The 17144-nt window shown below is 36.9% G+C and overlaps 1 protein-coding gene across 5 annotated transcripts in view; it reads right to left on the reverse strand.

Annotated features, from left to right (window-relative positions):
• Positions 1 to 1376: 1376 nt before the first annotated feature.
• SF3B1 (splicing factor 3b subunit 1) overlaps positions 1377 to 17144 on the reverse strand; it is a 35064-nt gene continuing 19296 nt past the window's right edge. For 2 of the 5 annotated variants that reach the window (XM_084893127.1, XM_084893128.1), the window contains 19 exons: positions 16879 to 17116; positions 15367 to 15579; positions 15154 to 15275; positions 13747 to 13944; positions 13544 to 13645; positions 12844 to 13023; positions 11768 to 11854; positions 11385 to 11655; positions 10970 to 11115; positions 10728 to 10874; positions 10453 to 10578; positions 9803 to 10024; positions 9410 to 9592; positions 9216 to 9327; positions 7694 to 7814; positions 7237 to 7368; positions 5545 to 5817; positions 4015 to 4231; positions 1377 to 3744 (listed from right to left, as the gene is read on the reverse strand). In XM_084893127.1, coding sequence (XP_084749253.1) covers positions 3586 to 3744; positions 4015 to 4231; positions 5545 to 5817; positions 7237 to 7368; positions 7694 to 7814; positions 9216 to 9327; positions 9410 to 9592; positions 9803 to 10024; positions 10453 to 10578; positions 10728 to 10874; positions 10970 to 11115; positions 11385 to 11655; positions 11768 to 11854; positions 12844 to 13023; positions 13544 to 13645; positions 13747 to 13944; positions 15154 to 15275; positions 15367 to 15579; positions 16879 to 17116 — 3249 coding nt within the window. In that variant the 3' untranslated portion in view covers positions 1377 to 3585. Of the gene's footprint in view, positions 3745 to 4014; positions 4232 to 5544; positions 5818 to 7236; positions 7369 to 7693; positions 7815 to 9215; positions 9328 to 9409; positions 9593 to 9802; positions 10025 to 10452; positions 10579 to 10727; positions 10875 to 10969; positions 11116 to 11384; positions 11656 to 11767; positions 11855 to 12843; positions 13024 to 13543; positions 13646 to 13746; positions 13945 to 15153; positions 15276 to 15366; positions 15580 to 16878; positions 17117 to 17144 lie in introns of those variants that run through there. The other 3 variants (XR_014795812.1, XR_014795813.1, XR_014795811.1) reach the window with 2 other exon arrangements.

Here is a 17144-nt window from a genome sequence, read left to right on the forward strand (position 1 = left end):
AAATGATTGCTTGCTGCCAGAGAGCTGAGGACATTTTAATATACATGTCATTGCCTCCTGCTGGCCAAACACCTGAACAGCCATAGGCAGTGCCCCCAATCTGACAATGGATTCTGTATAAACCATGGCCTTTGATCTGTGGATCTACTTTGCCTTAGGACAATTTATGTTAATAAAAAGCAAGGGGTCCAGAGAGACAGGACTTGGTTTCTTTAGCTAAGTCTTCTGTGGCTCCCCAAAATGCCTTCAAAAATTGTTTCATCTCTGGACTCGAAGAATTTACAGCAGCCCCTTCGCCAGATTCCTGAACCCTTTCTAGATGCTGGAACAAGACCCCCGTCAGGCCTACACTTACTCCCTCCTGCCTATAAATCCCCTTGGCTGCCCTGCTGATCATTCCATTTAGTGCCTTCCTATCCACACTCTTTTAAGGAGAAAGGGTCTCTGCTCTGCCTGTCCTCCTCCAGCCATATCACACCCCCTATCAGAGAACCCAGCCACCCGCTGCCGCCGCACCCGCACTGCCTCCTGCAGAGGACCAACAGCGATGAACACATATTTCCAGCTTGCTTTCCCAGGGACTGATGCAGAGCTTTACCCGAGGTGTGTGTCTTACTATTTGTTTGGTTTTTATATATATATATATATTTTATTGATTTTTGTACAGAGAGGGAGATAGTTAGAAACATCAATGAGAGAGAGTCATCAATCAGCTGCCTCCTGCACACCCCCTACAGGGGATATGCCCGCAACCAAGGTACATGCCCTTGACCGGAATCGAACCCGGAACCCTTCAGTCCCCAAGCCGACGCTCTATCCATTGAGCCAAACCGGTTTTGGCTGTGTCTTACGATTTGTGATATAGTATTTCTAGTTACTTCCTAGGCAACAGCCGAATAAATGATATGCTCTCATTTTACCCATCCTGAGTCCTGCTTAAATCACCTCAATTAAGGCTGTTAAAGATTTTGCCCTCCAGACAGTATCTGGAGCCAAGTTTGGTAGTCAGCTGGTGTGGGGATGCTACTGGCATCTAGTGGGTAAAGATCAGTGATGCTGCTCAACACCCTGCAATGCCCAAGATAGCACCCCCCAATGAGGATTTATTTGGCCCAAATGTCACTAATGCCAAGGTTGAAAGCCCTGTTATAATTGTAGTTTCTGCTCCTTTTAGCCTTTTGGAATTTAAAAAGCATTAGAAACCTATATGGCTGCAATTTTTTGTTCCTTATTTGGTTTTTCAATATTTAAGTTCCCTTGTTTGGAAAAACAACCCAAAGAGCTATTATTATTAAAATGGCACAAGCACAACAGAGTGTAGTATGACAGTAACACCATCATCTACAATAATAAAAATAAAAATAAACTGGTCAAAAGACTTTTGATATAATAAGTTTATTCATTTGGTGGTACGTGATGCTCACATGGCACCATACAACAAATTTTAAAAATACAATATGAAAAAAATTGAACAGCCAAAGAGACCAATTCCATTAGAGGGTCTACAGAAAAACTAACAAAAGCCCACAGAAAGACCCACCCACCGTTCCCTTAAGAACATTAGTTTCTTTCTGTATAAGTTTGGCTTTAAGAAACACCAAAAGAAAGTGCAAAGCAAGTTTCTGAAAGATAAACTTCACATAGCGTCTTTCACGTATCACAAAATGCTCTCGTTATTCAACAAGCATATAAAGTAATGCAAATATCTGTGAGCCTCTTTTGGTCCCAACTAGGAAGGTCACAGCCTTCAGCGTTTCCTTCATCTCTGTCCTCAAACTATTTGTATCAGTAAAAAGTCACTTAAGGTGGCCAGTAGTCTCTCTTGCTCCACAGTGCCTCTGTCTGCAAAGCACTGATATTTTCCATTAAAACATGGGCCCAAGCAAACTGAAGTTCTAGAAGTACTTGACGTGAAAATATAACTAAATTCCCCCAAGACTGATTTAAAATCAAAATTTGGGTTGGAAATCCAATTGTGTTCTTTCCTTCTCATGATTATTAATTCCTGAAGGCCATCTGTCAGAAACTATAGAAAACAGCAAGATTTCAAGTTGCAAAAACTTCTTAGAAAAAATGATTTTGGAAACTGTGGGCTGTCGTCACAGTTATTTTCTACAAGGAACATAAGAAGTTACAAATTCTTCCTGGAGAGGCAACTAAGCTCAATGTTCATTTTGTAAAAGTCAGCCAATTACCAACTGTTTCTCATGGAAGCCTTCAAAGCAGGGGTCCTGGGCGTTAGCAGGTCAAGGAACAAACCTCTAGTCCAGGTGCAGTTCTACTTACAGTGGCAGTCTCCTACGCATGTGCTGCTGCAGAACCTCAGTTCCCCTTAAGAGTTCGCAGGGCTATCAAAGGGAGACAAAACAGAACAGCCATGGGTAGAAAAGGACTCAAGCCAGGAAATTAGCAAAAGCTAAAAATATACTTAAAATACTTGCCAAAAAAACACTAATTATTGCCTAAATGCTTGGTTCCCCTAGACCTTCATGGCATTTCAGTTTATGCTTGACCTCTATACCTCAATGTATCTAAATTATTAAATGCAAAAGTAAGCAGACATTTCAGCTGCTGCAATTGTGTATCACAGCGCGGAGTACGTAACATGTACCTAGATGTCTCTCCCCTTCCCCATTATACTGCATCCAGGGCCAGGGGCAGGTCAAAGGCACCTTTGCGTCCCCTACACTAAGCACAGTGGCTGGTACACAGTAAGTGCTCAGCAGGTATTCACTGAACACATTGTTGAGCAGTGGCTTATGACATGGAAAAAGAGCCCAAAGACTGGCTTATTCCAGTAGCATTCCTTAGGTAGCCTCACTCCGAATAGGTAGAAAGCGGTTTTAAAAAGATTCCTTCTCACTTCCTAAACACAGACTCAACAGCTGGACATGACTTGAATCACTTTCCTTAAATGTGTTCATAAAGCATTTTGAGAATTCAAGAGATGAAAGGCGCTATGGAAGTGCAAAATAATAATATTCAAGACAGTTCAGCAAAGGTGACATATTTTCTATGGTGATGGAACAGTTGTGCTAATTTGAGATGAACACCCAATAGCTACTCTTCTCATTGTCATTATCAACAGAACAATAACATTTGACAAAGACACCATATCACTTTATATAGTTTATATTCTGCTACTTTCTACAAACCAGGAGACAGAAAATTGAAATTAAGCCATTTATGCTACACAAACCAATACTTTATCAAAGTCCCCGCATTTTACAAGTCATGTTCAAAAAACACACACAAGTTAGCATTTTGTACACAAATGTTTTATTTCTCAGTTAAACATTCCCTTTAAACACAAGGAATGAATTCTAAATCTTCATAAAGATGAATTAAAAATGAAATCCCTCCAGAACAGTGTGTGTAGTCCCCGTGTTCTTGGTCACTACTGGCATTTACTGTTTAACATCAACAACAAAGACAGGTTATTTAAAAATCATGCTACTGGATGTCTAGCTCTTCCTCTATGACCAGTTTTATGCTCATCTGCAATGTTTACAAGTGTACATCACCAAGTCAAAGCAAGTATAAGGTGTGAAATAGCTGTGCATTAAACACAAAATAAACAACAAATTATAAGATATAGTCAAGTTCATAACGAATATAGGTGTTCTTATCATCATTGTAGATTCTTGGGTAATGTGCTATGAGAGCATCCTGTGAACCAATATAGATGGAGTTGTAAATTTTCCAATACACATCTCTGACCTTCCGAGCTGGGTGAAACAAACCCTAGAATAATTAAAAGATTCATTATTTCAATTTTCAAAGAACATACACAACCTTAACACAACAAACCATAAATACATGATTCCAAACATTTCCCTTTAAGACAGAATTGCACAAAATTGCAGTGAGCAAAGACAACAATCTAATTCCCCCTCCCCACAACTGTTGTCCCATTTGGCACAATGTACTCTATTGAAAACTAGGAACAGTAACTTAATTCAACTAAATTACTTTTTTTATTAAATAATCTTTTCAAAATCTTTAATAACCTACCTGTAAACAATACTGCAACATTCTACATGGTCCAATAGCAACTCTCAAGCCCTCCAGGGCTCCCATAACTGCCTGAATCACATGGGGCGATGTCTCAAACACGTTGGGCCACACATAGTTCAACAAGTGATTCAGCGAGTCTTCACAACCAAATCCATAAACCCCCAGGGACATGTGCTGCACCACCGCACTAGCCGTCTGTCTGTGCACAAGGTCTCTGCAACGGAAAAAAGCTTTGTGAGATACAGGTGGTCCTCATGCCATGATGCCCTCACACCATCACAAGATGGCTGCACACACAGCGGAGGCGGGGCCTGGCAGACACTCCGCACAGCTTCTGCCAGGGTTCCCGCGGCCCCGCTGAAGCAGGACCCTGGCTCCGGCCTACCTCTTTGGGGCAATCCATCAAGGAGCTCCAGAAGGGTCAGCAGGGCCTACCTCTTTGGGCGATCGATTGCAGGGCTCCCGCACAAGCCAGGCTGGAGACCCCTCCCCGCAGTGTATGAATTTCATGCACCTGGCCTTTAGTGTTTAATATATTAAGCTTCATATATAGCAAGGGAGTATTCCTTATTAATAGATTTCCTAACTAAAATACTTTTCCTTTTCACTTAGTAATTTTCTACAACTTTGTCACCTCTCCACATGATTTTTAATCTCAGTCACACATGAGAGACTGCACTCTGATGTGCAGACACATCTCACTGAAGAACATGGAGTAAGTATGATTTACTCCTACTTTACTAGTTCCAGCCGGGCAGGCTTATAAAGAACATGATTCTTATTCTGTCCCCAGGCCTTACAAGTTACTTGTCGTAACTTATTGAGTCTGTTAAGTTTCTCTTTTGTAAGATCATTAATGAGTAATTTGAATTTGTAAACAAGTAACTAAATGCATGAGTTCTAATTTGAATAACTTATTTTTCCTGAAAAACACTGGCAATGAAACAGTCCCTTACTACTTAGACCTTAAACATTCCTTTACGTGTCATTTTTGTGTTTAAAAACTATGTTAGTCCTAGATGGTTAAAGGTATCAGGAATCTACTGTCAAATAACTCAAGCAGCAGTGTATCAGTGGTCACCATCTGAATAATTTGGGGCATACAATGGAACAGTGTGGCTCTGGCCAGCTATGTTCAGTAGTTCAAAAGCCTAACAGAAATCTTTGCTTCATCTGCCATAACAAAAGCTAAATAAAAAGATCAGGTCTCTGCCACAGCAATAAGACCATGCTCCTCCTCCTCCTCCAATTATGATGACTAGTTAATTTTTTTTATGACTAGTTAATTTTTAAAACAAAAGTTAACAATTGCTGGTTTTCAAAATGTATTTAGTCTACATATGAAAGGGAAGGGGGCCCTTGTAGCATTTATGTTATTTGAAGATAGCAATAGTCATAGTTTCATTCAGGGGAGCATTCCCCTTTAACTAATCATAACAAACAGGTCACATAATAATTATTTCCATAAATTCTAAAACAAAGCCAAGAATTATAACTATTTCCTTGCACTCCATTCCAGTCACTTACCTATCCATTAAAGCATCTTCAAGTAATGGTGTTACAGCATAAATGTAGTCCTTTCCCATTTCTCCGATATATTCGAACAAGAAGGAGAGTGACTTTAACACTCCGTTTTGAACATTGAGTTCAGGAACTCTGTATTCATTCATTAAGGCAGGGAGCACTGTGAAGGGTGAACACGTTTCAGCGACAATAGCTATTGCTACAGTGGTACAAACTCTGTTCTGCCTTTCCTGAACTTTGAGGTTGTTTAAAAGTGTAGCCAACACATCATGAGGGCTGAAAAAAATAAATGTCAGCAAATGTTAGATTACACATCAAAACTTTTTTTAGAGGGAAAAGAAAAATGCAAAGAAATGAAACTACCGTAAGTAATCACTGGGAACTTTGTAATTTTATGATAAAATACTTTAAAGTCACTGGCATTGTTTCTACTTAAGAACTTCATTTAAATTAAAATGTCCCGTTTTAAAGAAAAATTCAAATGTATTCATTTTCAAATGTAATTTTGAGTCTTTAGTAAATTTCTTGAAATATAAAAAAATTTAATTAAATGTTCAGATTGATTATTTGAGTATTCAAACCATGGCCCTAGAGCAAGGCAACCTTACAGTAATACCAAAACTGAGGTCTCCCATGCCACAACACACACAAAATCTTTTCCTTTTCTAGTTTCCCTCCCAAATACATTTACTATAAATAGTCTCCTTCTTTAAGCATTATTTTACCACAAACTTAACCATTAAGCGCCCAGCCTGTTTTGTCTTCCGGATGGAAAGTATAATGTGTTAAAGGGACACAGGGGCTAAACATTAGCACAACAGGTATTCATTGTGAATTTCTTGACTACATTAACACTAAGTAAATATAATGATGCCAAAAGAGGGGTGGTTTAAGACTTCATCTAATTAATATGACTACAGCTATGTTTTATTGCTTGGAGGTATTTTCTGTTACTAACAAGCCACATGGTACACATAGTACCTCATTTTCTCCAATGACTGTAGTTTGATTCTGACAAAAATGGAAGCAAGTAACCATAGATTAATAAAATAGCTGTAATTCAGTTGTTTATGGATTAGTTTTTTTTTTAATATTTTCAAAACACTAACATGAGCCCTGAATTATGCTGATTTTTAAATTAAGAACAGGCCTTAATATTTCAAGCATTATCCAAAAGAGCAACAAAAATTTGAAATTATTTTGAGTTGTAGTTTTCCTCTCTGAAAATTGACTAAATGAAATTAAAAAACCTCCCCCCTATTTTAACTCAATTTAAAGTTTCAATAACTGAAGGTTAGTAGTTAAATGATGTACTTTCACAACTGCATTACTCACACATTATGCCTTAAAAGAAATTTCTGCAGAAATAGAAGCATTTTTTCAACATCACAAGAGGTTTGCTACAAAATATATACATAAATACATACATATATACATTGATACCCTGGCTGGTTTTGCTTGATGGTTAGAGCGTTGGCCCATAGACCGAAGGGTCAAGGGTTCAATTCCAGGCCCCAAGTCAGGGGTGTGCGGGAGGCAACCAATTGATGCGTCCCTCTCACATTGATGTTTTTCTTTTCTTTCTCTATCTCCCCACTCTTTCCTTTAAATTCTCTCTAAAAACAAATAGGAAAATATCCTTGGGAGAGGATTAAAATATATATATAGACATATGTGGAAATAAATAGTACTCACCCGATGGCCTTTGCAATATAACCAAATGTGTTGACTGTGGCTCTCCGAATAGCTTTTTTGTGAGCTTTTAAGAGCTCCAAAAGCTCAAAGCAAATCCTCATCCACTCCCTTGCTGACACATATTCAGCTCCCCTAAAAAAAAAAAAAATTTTTTAAAAAGTTAAATTTTTGTGACAGTAAGCCTTAAAAGGTAAATTTACAAATCCAGGTCTCAAAACACAATTACCAACTCACTTTAAGCATTAAATAAAAAAACTATTACTCTTCAGAGAGGATAATTTAGTCTTAAAATGATATTGCTAACCTCCAGTACCATGTAAATTGAAATTTCACTGAAAATATTAATACTGATAACCTAACCATATATACTTACATTAACATTACACAAACTTGCAAAGTAAATAAAGTATTTAAATATGAAAACCAATAATGCCTATAAAAATGTTTAATCTCTTACCTGTCAGCAATACGCCCAACAAGATCAATACAATTCTCTTGTACTTTTTCATGCCTGTTCTTTAAGATGGGAGTGAGTCGAGGCAGCAGATCTTTAATTGGTGGAGTCATCTTATGCATACCTATTTAACAGAGCCAACGCACTGTCAATTAACATTTGAACCACAATCTCTGTTCATTTTACCTTTTACTTAGCAATATAATATATGTGACCAGGCATAAATATGAACTTACAGCTGCCTATGAAAGAGAAAGGCCCAGATTCTGACCAGACTTAGAATTGTTATTAACTCTTTATTAACAATTTCTGATTATGCATAGAAATGAAAGAAATTAGTGACTTAATGAATGGTGAATATTCAATAACAAAAAAAGTTTTATTTGGCTGTGAAATGTATTTTGTGCACTGGCATTTAAATATAGGGACAGCTTATGTTCCGGCCATACCCAATGTAAGCCAGAGATAGACATGGAAATTAAAGCAAAATTTTCCAGAAAGGGCCCCCTTACCCTTTAACTGCAAAACAAACAGATCTCCAGTCTCCCTGCAATGCAGGGCACACTTGGGTGGTATTTACACCTACGAAGAGAGAGAAAAGGAGGCAGCTGGAAGGGGCCCCTGCTCTAACTAAAACTGCTTGCTCTGACTCTCTCTCCATTGCCTTTCCCCAATTCCCTTAGCAACAATATGGTTTACAACTCCCTGCAAACTAGAGCCCGAGTGGTCAAGTGACTGATTTTTAGCCAAGTAGCTACCTTAAGCACAGAGGACAGGACTGAATTGGGGATTGTATGTAGGTGCTATAGTTGAAAGATGTCCTCTATTGCATAAAAACCCCTTCCTAAAAGGAAACAGTGGCTGCCACAGCCAACAATTTTAACTTCCTGCTAGGTGATTGACGCCCCACAGAAGTTACTTTTCCAATAGTCGTATTCAATTATAATGAAGGATTAAACACAAAAGACAATTTATTTCATCATACTAAACTTAAAAAAAAAATACCCCAAAGTAAATGTAATATACTTGTTTTTAGTTTGGGTTACAAAACTGAATGGAGAGTTTTAAAGACTTGGGTATAAATAAAAATAAGATAAACAACTTGAACAATTCACTTTTCTCCCTGGTTATGTTCCTAACACTTGAAAGATAGCAGAAAAACCTGCCATCAGCACTTAGTAATTTAAGGTTGAATAGATATATACTTCGTCCAAAAATTAAATTAAAACTTCAGAGCTGTCCTCCTGCTCCCAAATATATTTCAAGCAGGACACTTTTTGAGCTGTGACTACTCCCACTGAAAGTCCTAAACTTGCCTGCTTTTCTCTTTTAAAGTAAAATGTAAATGGGTTTGGGAGATAAGACTATTACGACATCACCCCTGACTTTACTAAAATTTTGAAGTACTTTAAAAAAAGGTTCCAGAAATCATTACTCAACCCGCAAGTATGATTCTATAATTTACTTTAAAAATAAGTTAAAAACCAAAATAAGAAAATTCTTACATGATCAGCAAATTCCATACCTATTACATTTACAATGGCCTTCAGTGCTCCAAGAATGCTGCCCAATACTTCAGGGTACTCTTCACCCAGATACTCATACAAGACAACACCCAAGTGCCCCATCAATTTTTCCTGTAATAAAAAAAATGTTAAAAGATTATGATTCACATTAAAATATATGGTGAAGAAATAAGAATCTGACATAAAAGTTTACCTCTTGGCAAGTCTTCATAACAACAGCAGTTCGAGAGATCAAGTCAGCTGCCTGCTGCCTAACTTTTGCAGATTTGTTATTTAAACGCCACAGAACTGTACCGCAGATCTGAGGCAAGTAAGGTTTCACCCGTTTGCCAAGAGCATTGACCACTGTGCCAAATCCGTTCAACATTACTGAGTCCTAAAAAAAAATAAAAAATAAAAAATAAAAAATAAACAAAATGAAATCTAAACATTTGAGGTAGAATGTTTCCACATAGCTAACTGAAAGAGAACATGAACATTTAAAAATTATTTCAAATTCAATTACTCTTTAGTTATGTGCTGGTAAGTAACATGCTTTTTTATAGTATGAAAGTCAGTGGCAACTTGTCCTAATTAGTATCATTACCTCTGTAGTCTGTTCTTGAAAAGCATAAAGAATGCCATCAATCAGCTGTTCTTCAAGTTTGTGATCAATATCTGCTGCTCCCAAGTTGCCCATAATCTTCTCAATTGTTTCCATCACCATTTTTCTGTACTGTTCAGCTTCATCTTTCAGATCATCCACGATCCTGGATATAATTTCTGCTGCTCCTACTTTGTTAGCCAACTCCACAGTAGTATCAACTAACTAAAAGGGGGTGGGGGGAGACATTGAATTTATTGTTCTTCAAAGGAAACAGACAACACGAAAAGCACAAATTCTAAAAATACTATTCAGCTAGTGAGCATGCTAAGAACAATCAACTTCTATTTCTAAAACTTTAAGAGAAAGATAACCAAAGTAATTTACACTTGAGTCTAAGTCAAGGCAATTTAAGGTAAGATTACATTAATTTTTTTCCCCCCAGCCAGACCAAGCATTTTGTTAACTAGACGAAGACATCAATTAATAATTGGGTTATGTACACTAGAATGCATAATCAATATGGAAATTAACCTAACTAAAACCCATCTCCTTTCACAATCAAGCACATACAAACTATGAGGTATTCAAACTAAAACATTAAGTTAGTTGAAAGGATTTTAATTTTTTTTTTAAATATAATCAAAGCTTACCTGTCGATAATTTCTTCTATCTAAAGCCATTCTGTGTTGCCAGAAGTGTTTAAAAAAGGGAGGAAGAATCTCTGTTTTAATGTAGTTTGCTTCTACACCATCTGTTCCACAGCACTGCTTTACCACCTAAAAGGTTAAAAAACAATAACTGTAAACACAATCCTGGTTTAAAATATGTAAGTTTTTAAAAAAATACTTTAAAACTCTCTTTGAACCATAAAATACACCCAACTTAGACGAACAAATCTGAAACAACAGCAATTTGGGACAATTACCTTCAGCACAATTTTCTTCATTTCTTCATCAGGAGACTGGAATTCTCGAATAAGGATTAACATCACTTCTCTAGTATAGTAGTTGGCATATTCTGCATCCATGAGAGGAATAAGATACCCAATAGCCTTTAAGAAGGCAGCCAGACCCTATTTAAAAATAAACATATATGTACTTAGTAAATTGGATTTACGTTGCCTTAGTTCATTGAAGTAGGAAAAAGAAATCTAATTGGTTGACTTACCTTTCCTCTGTGTTGGCGGATACCCTTCCATAGAGGCTTTAACACAGAATCAAAAGATTCGATACCATAAGGAGTTGCGGCTTCAGCCAAGGCAGCAATGGCCAAAGCACTAATGGTCCGAACTTTCTGCTGCTCGTCCACAAGACCTTTGAAACCAAATACACTAAGTTTTAACTAAGCAACAATATTACTTAATTTCCACATAATCTAGCAATATAATCTAACTGCAGAATCTGTTCACATTAGATAAAATTAGGCAAAAGCCATAATAAACTGCAGCCAATTAGCACAGATTATAAACCCCATTATAAACTTCATGCTGTTGATGCAGTTAAAGCCCTTCCATTTAGCACTCCAAATAAGGAATCCAAATTTAAGACACCTGTCTTATAGACAAATTTATATAACCACTTACCGTGTTCAATGATTTCAACTAAACTTCTTAGATGCGGTAAGATGGCACAGCCCATAAGAATAGCTATCTGCTGTACAATCTTAATACCAGTGTGTCTGGCTTGCCAGGACTTCTTGCTTTTGCACACAGCTTTTAAGAAGGGTAACAGTGAAGGAATGCCCAGGGCAGAAGCTACGACAGCAAAAGCTCTAGCTGTTGTGTTACGAACATATTCATCCATATTATCTATATCGGGTCTCATGGTAGAGATCATAGTAGCCAGACCAGCAGCCTAAAAGGTTAAAAAAAAAAGGATAGTCATGAGTTGTTAACATTTAACCATTTCGTTGCAAATCCCACCAATAGATACAGAACTTTCTTCTCTAGAAATATAATGCAAATACCTTTGCCAAATTAGAAATAATCTCTCGGCCTTCCACTCTAGCATAGTAATCTTCATCAATCAGCAATGGTTCAATGACCACAAGGATCTGAAAAAGAGGAGCAAAATTTTCACACCAATTACAAACACCACCCTTGTATAATAATAGAATTAAATACATTTAGGAAAATTTATTAAAGCACATCATTTATATAATCTAAAAACATAAGTATATAAAACTCATTTTATTAGAAAATTTGTTTTTTTTTAAAAAACAAACATCTGTACTTTTTAATTCTACTGGTTTCAGAGAGAGGAAGGGAGGAGATAGAAACATCAATGATGAATCACTGATCAGCTGCATGCCCCCTACAGGGAGAGATGATCATGACCTCCTGGTTCATGGGTCAATGCTCAATCACTGAGCACAAGGACAATTTAAAATTCTAATCCATAACTGCCACAAGCAAAAACAAATGGTTTACACTAAAAGCCATGCTATAGCAACAAATTTTCTCATGCTAATCTAATATCAAGCAAATGAAAAAAATGAATAGTAATATGAACCTATTTTAGTAAAGAGGGCAAAATGTTACATCTATACACATATTTTTATATCTGTGATGCATGCTTGTGAAAAGAAAAATGTCTGGGAAGACATGTAAATTGAACATTGATAACTCTGTCTTACAAGCCAGTAAAATTTCCCTTTTTATTGTGAATGTATGTATGCATTAGCTATTGCTTTTTAAAAAAATTTTAAATTGCAAAAATAGCCGGGACCGGTTTGGCTCAATGGATAGAGCGTCGGCTTGGGGACTGAAGGGCCCCGGGTTCGATTCCGGTCAAGGGCATGTACCTTGGTTGCGGGCATATCCCCAGTAGGGGGTGTGCAAGAGGCAGCTGATCAATGACTCTCTCATTGATGTTTCTAACTCTCTATCTCTCTCCCTTCCTCTCTGTACAAAATCAATAAAATATATTTAAAAAAAAAAAATTGCAAAAATATATTAAGTTGGTAAAAAAAAAAAAAAAGTAATAATAATTCCTTTCATATTAAAATCAAACCACTAGAAACACTACTTGAGAATAACAAACCTTATGCACATATGGTCGAACTAAGTCATCAAGTTTGTATAATATTCTATCAATAACTTTGACAAGTAAATGACGTTCTTGATCCTCAAGTGTAGGAGACATCAGCAGAGGAAGAATCTGATTAAACAAAGGACCAGCTCCAAATTCCCGAGCTTTATCAGTAATCTGACGCAATGCAGCCTGGGGGAGAAAAAGAATAAAAGGTGTTTCTTTGTCATTAACATTTTGAACAAACCAATTAACCCATAATTGTCTGTAACTTAATCTTTACAGGATTTTACACAGAGTAGCTTAAGTTCATTCTCATCAAAATTACTCTGAAGTGTGAATTCCTATGACAGAAGTTCAATGTTTCAGTTAATAAAGGGTAACAGAACAATGGAGTCACTAGTTATAAAATTCCTTAATATCCCTGTAAAAGATTGTCCATCTTCAAGCCATATAGGATACTATTACAATTCCTCACATAATCCCACTAATTTGAGTCTTCAGCAGGTTTTAAATGCCTTGAGGATAAAAAAAGAGAATCTCATTTTTTAATATCTCTATTAGCATAAAATTCCTTGATTAAAAAGCTAGGTCCTTCTTATTACATACCTTTATTTCACTCATACTTTGCCCTTTGTAAAGCAGAAGAGGGTAATACATTTCTAAACATAAACTTATAATTAAGATGATGACTTAATGAACTGACACTTACCTTTCTCATTGGAGGTGTACCATTCTTAATTTTTAAAAGCAATTTCATTATTTTTCTCTCTTTTTGCTCTTCTGGACTAAGTGTTGATTCATCAACATCAACCTAATATAATAAAAAAAATAATAATTTAAAGGTGGATTGAGACATTATGATTTGAAAACCCTAAAAAAAGGTATTATTTTATTTCTACTATTCTCACTTACCAAGAGTTTATCAAAGTACTGAATGTCATCAGGTTTTAAAAAGGGAAGATTTCCAGATGGTTGGTCGTTGACACTTTTCATAGTTCTGTCTTCAGTTTGCATGTGGAAACCAGTCATGCCACCCAAAGGTGTTGGAGTGGCTGTGAGCTTTCGAGCTGGAGTTCGAATAGGAACATAACCAGCTGGAGGAGGAAGTACCTAAGATAGTTAAAAAGACAGTTTAAGATTACAAACTAAAGAATGTAATGAATAACAACATCTGCACTTAAAAAATATTTTACCGTTTATTAGCTAGGAAGCTTTTTGCTTGGAGATAGGAATTACTACTATTAATCCCATTTTTCTATCTTGATTATAAGTTTAAAATATATATGACAAATATTCATATTTCTCATCTGTTAATAGAACTTAATTAGGACTGTGGGAAATTTAGGAAAATGAAGCATATTATAAAATTCTGATCACTTTCAAACATTAACATATGTTGGTTTTAGTAAAATAAAAATTATCATACCAAAAATCAAGTCTTAAATATTTAACTCGCTTTTCAGAAATCAATGCATGCAAACTAAAAACATTTATCAAAGCCTTGTAAAGCACACACCATTTGAATAAGTCAAAGAAATTGCACTGAACACTCACTAAAGAGGATTCCCCCCCCTCCTATTTCTATAAAGGAAATCAATGACTGCAACTGACAACACAGGCAGTCAATACAGGTGCAGAATATGTACACACCCACTTTATGTGGAGGCTACAAAACGTTATAAAGCAGAAATTCATAATACTTAAACACCTTAAAACAAACATAGTAAGGGGAAAATAAACTGTTAAAAAGCAATGGGCACTGGCAGAAAAGGCTCTGAAAAGGCCATAAATGATGTAGGTTCCAGTCCTGGTTAGGACACCATCCACATGCCCAGACTGCCTTCAGACTAGCGAATGGTGATCCTTGAGCCCCAGGGACCTAGAACTTCAAATTGCTATGGTAAAGAGAATATTCTGTGTCCAGTGGCAATCCATGAATTTGTTAAATAGACAAAATCTTGTGAGGCACCAAGTTAAATAATCCTAACCCAATGTGAGCTTAATCCTGGGATCACTAATAAACGGAAGCAGCAAGTTATTCCATACCCTCAAAGCAGCACTTCTCATAGTATATGGTCCTAAAGTCCATGAGATTTCTCAACTTCCAAAAGTAATAAAAAGCTCCATGTAATTTGTTTTCACTCCTATTACTTTTTGGAACTGAAATATACTTGGAAACAACTAAAAGAATGTAATGGTACTAATAAGTTTAGACAAGGCCAGTGCAAACTTGACTTGTAAATTCCTGAAAAAATACTTAAAATAAAATTCCTATTTTACATCCTAAAAACCATAACATTCATATTTCATGTTCTTTACCTTATATCCTTCTGGAAACATAGCATCTAATTCTTCATCAGAAAGTGGGCGATTTCTCTCATCAATTTCTCTCTCCCAACGCCAAGCCTGAAGCTGTTCAGGAGTCATGCTCATTATGTGACCTGCCGGAAAAGCAGACTTCTGTAACTATCCATAGCACAAACATTTATCGCTCCATAGGTCCTTGGGATAGGAGACAGCTAAGAGTTTTACCTGGAGTAGGGGTAGCCATGTTCATGGCTGGTGTGCCAATTGGTGTTTTCCCAGGCGTCAGAACAGGTGTGCTTCCACCCATCTGACTAGCTGGTGTTTCATCCCAACGTGATTTTCTTTTACTGGCTCCAGGAGTGGGTGTTTCACCAATGGAATCTCCACCTCGGTCTGTTCGGGGCGTCTCAGCCCATCCACTTCCATGCCCGGGAGTATCTTAAAAAAAAAAAAAAAAAAAAGTGTTTTATGTCTCAAGAGTTTTAACCACTGTCAAAAATTTACTTTTTATTCTCAAACAGCTAACGTACTCAAACTGATAAATTTCAAAATATTCATAAAATGCAGGCCCATTTTAGGTTTAAATGTTTCATATTTTTCCTCCCCTTCACTATTTTTTGTTCCTTTTTCACTGGCTACAGAAACAATACCTAGCAAACATTAAGGAATGGGAAAACAAAGTATTTTTTTAACCACCCTTAATATCACAACCAGAGACAGCCATTCTGTCTCAAGTCACTTTTCATTTCCCCATACAGCTGAGATATACAGCTGAGCTTGCTCTGTATGTACATTCTATACTGCTTCTTTCATCCATGACATGGCAAGTTCTCTCCCGTATCATTAAATATTCTGCAAATAAATTTTTAAAAAATATATTTTTATTGATTTCAGAGAGGAAAAGAGAGGGAGTGAGTGATAGAAACATCAATGATGAGGATCACTGATTAGTTGCCTCCTACACGGCCCAAATGGGGATCGAGCCTGCAACCTGGGCATGTGCCCTTGACCAGAATCAATCCCAGGACCCTTCAGTCCACAGACCAATGCTCTATCCATTGATCCAAACTGGCCAGAATTGTAAATAAATTTTAATACTGTAGATGTACTACAAAATCTTAATTTGCCACATCTCTCATAAACAGCTTTAAATGGTTAATATAAAAAAAATAAGATTTGAGAAAATATACATTTTCCCAAAAAAACAGAAAGTAGAATAGAGTCTAAGGAGACAAAAATGGGGAGTTATTACTTCATGGATACAGAATGTGTTTGGGGTGATGAAAAAGTTCTAGAAATGAATACTGGTGATGATTGCACAACACTGTGAATGTACTTATTGCCACTTAATTGTACACTTAAAATGGTAAGTTTCACGTTATATATACTTTACCACAATAAAAAAAAAAAAAAGGTTATGATCTACAAACTTTATTTCTTCCTAATGTTTTTCTTAAATTTTAGTATCCTCAAGAAAGGGAAGAATTAGGCATGTGATCTGCTGAGTTCTTTTTTTAAATACTTACTGTTGAAAGTAATACATAAGTCCCTTTATCCCTCCATTGACCCCCTTCTAGCCTACCCCTGCCACCCGCCCCACTGCTCAGTTATTCATCTATCCCTAAAGCAGATTACTTGCTTGTCTAACCTGAATTGGAAAGAACAGATTTGGAGCTATAAATATACCACTCATCAAGTCAACATTTCACCCCAACAATGCCCAGACTCCAGAAGTACCTCTTTCTGTCTTGGGGGTCTCATCCCATCTGTTTTTACGAGCACTGGAAGTTGCGCCTCCGTGGCCTGGTGTCGCATGGCCTGGTGTATCGCCTCGTCCAGGGGTAGCAGCTCCCGCTGGCGTGTGACTTGGTGTAGGATCCCATATTTTTGAGCCTGGGGTTGCTCCAGGAGTCTCACTTCCCTTTGCACGACCTGGTGTCTCATCCCATCTTAAGGAAGGGGTATGTCCAGGGGTCTTAACAGAGCAAAAACATTTTATGTCA

This window comes from Pipistrellus hanaki (assembly GCF_964339955.1).
Source record: "Pipistrellus hanaki genome assembly, chromosome: 8".
Taxonomy (NCBI): Eukaryota; Metazoa; Chordata; class Mammalia; order Chiroptera; family Vespertilionidae; genus Pipistrellus; species Pipistrellus hanaki.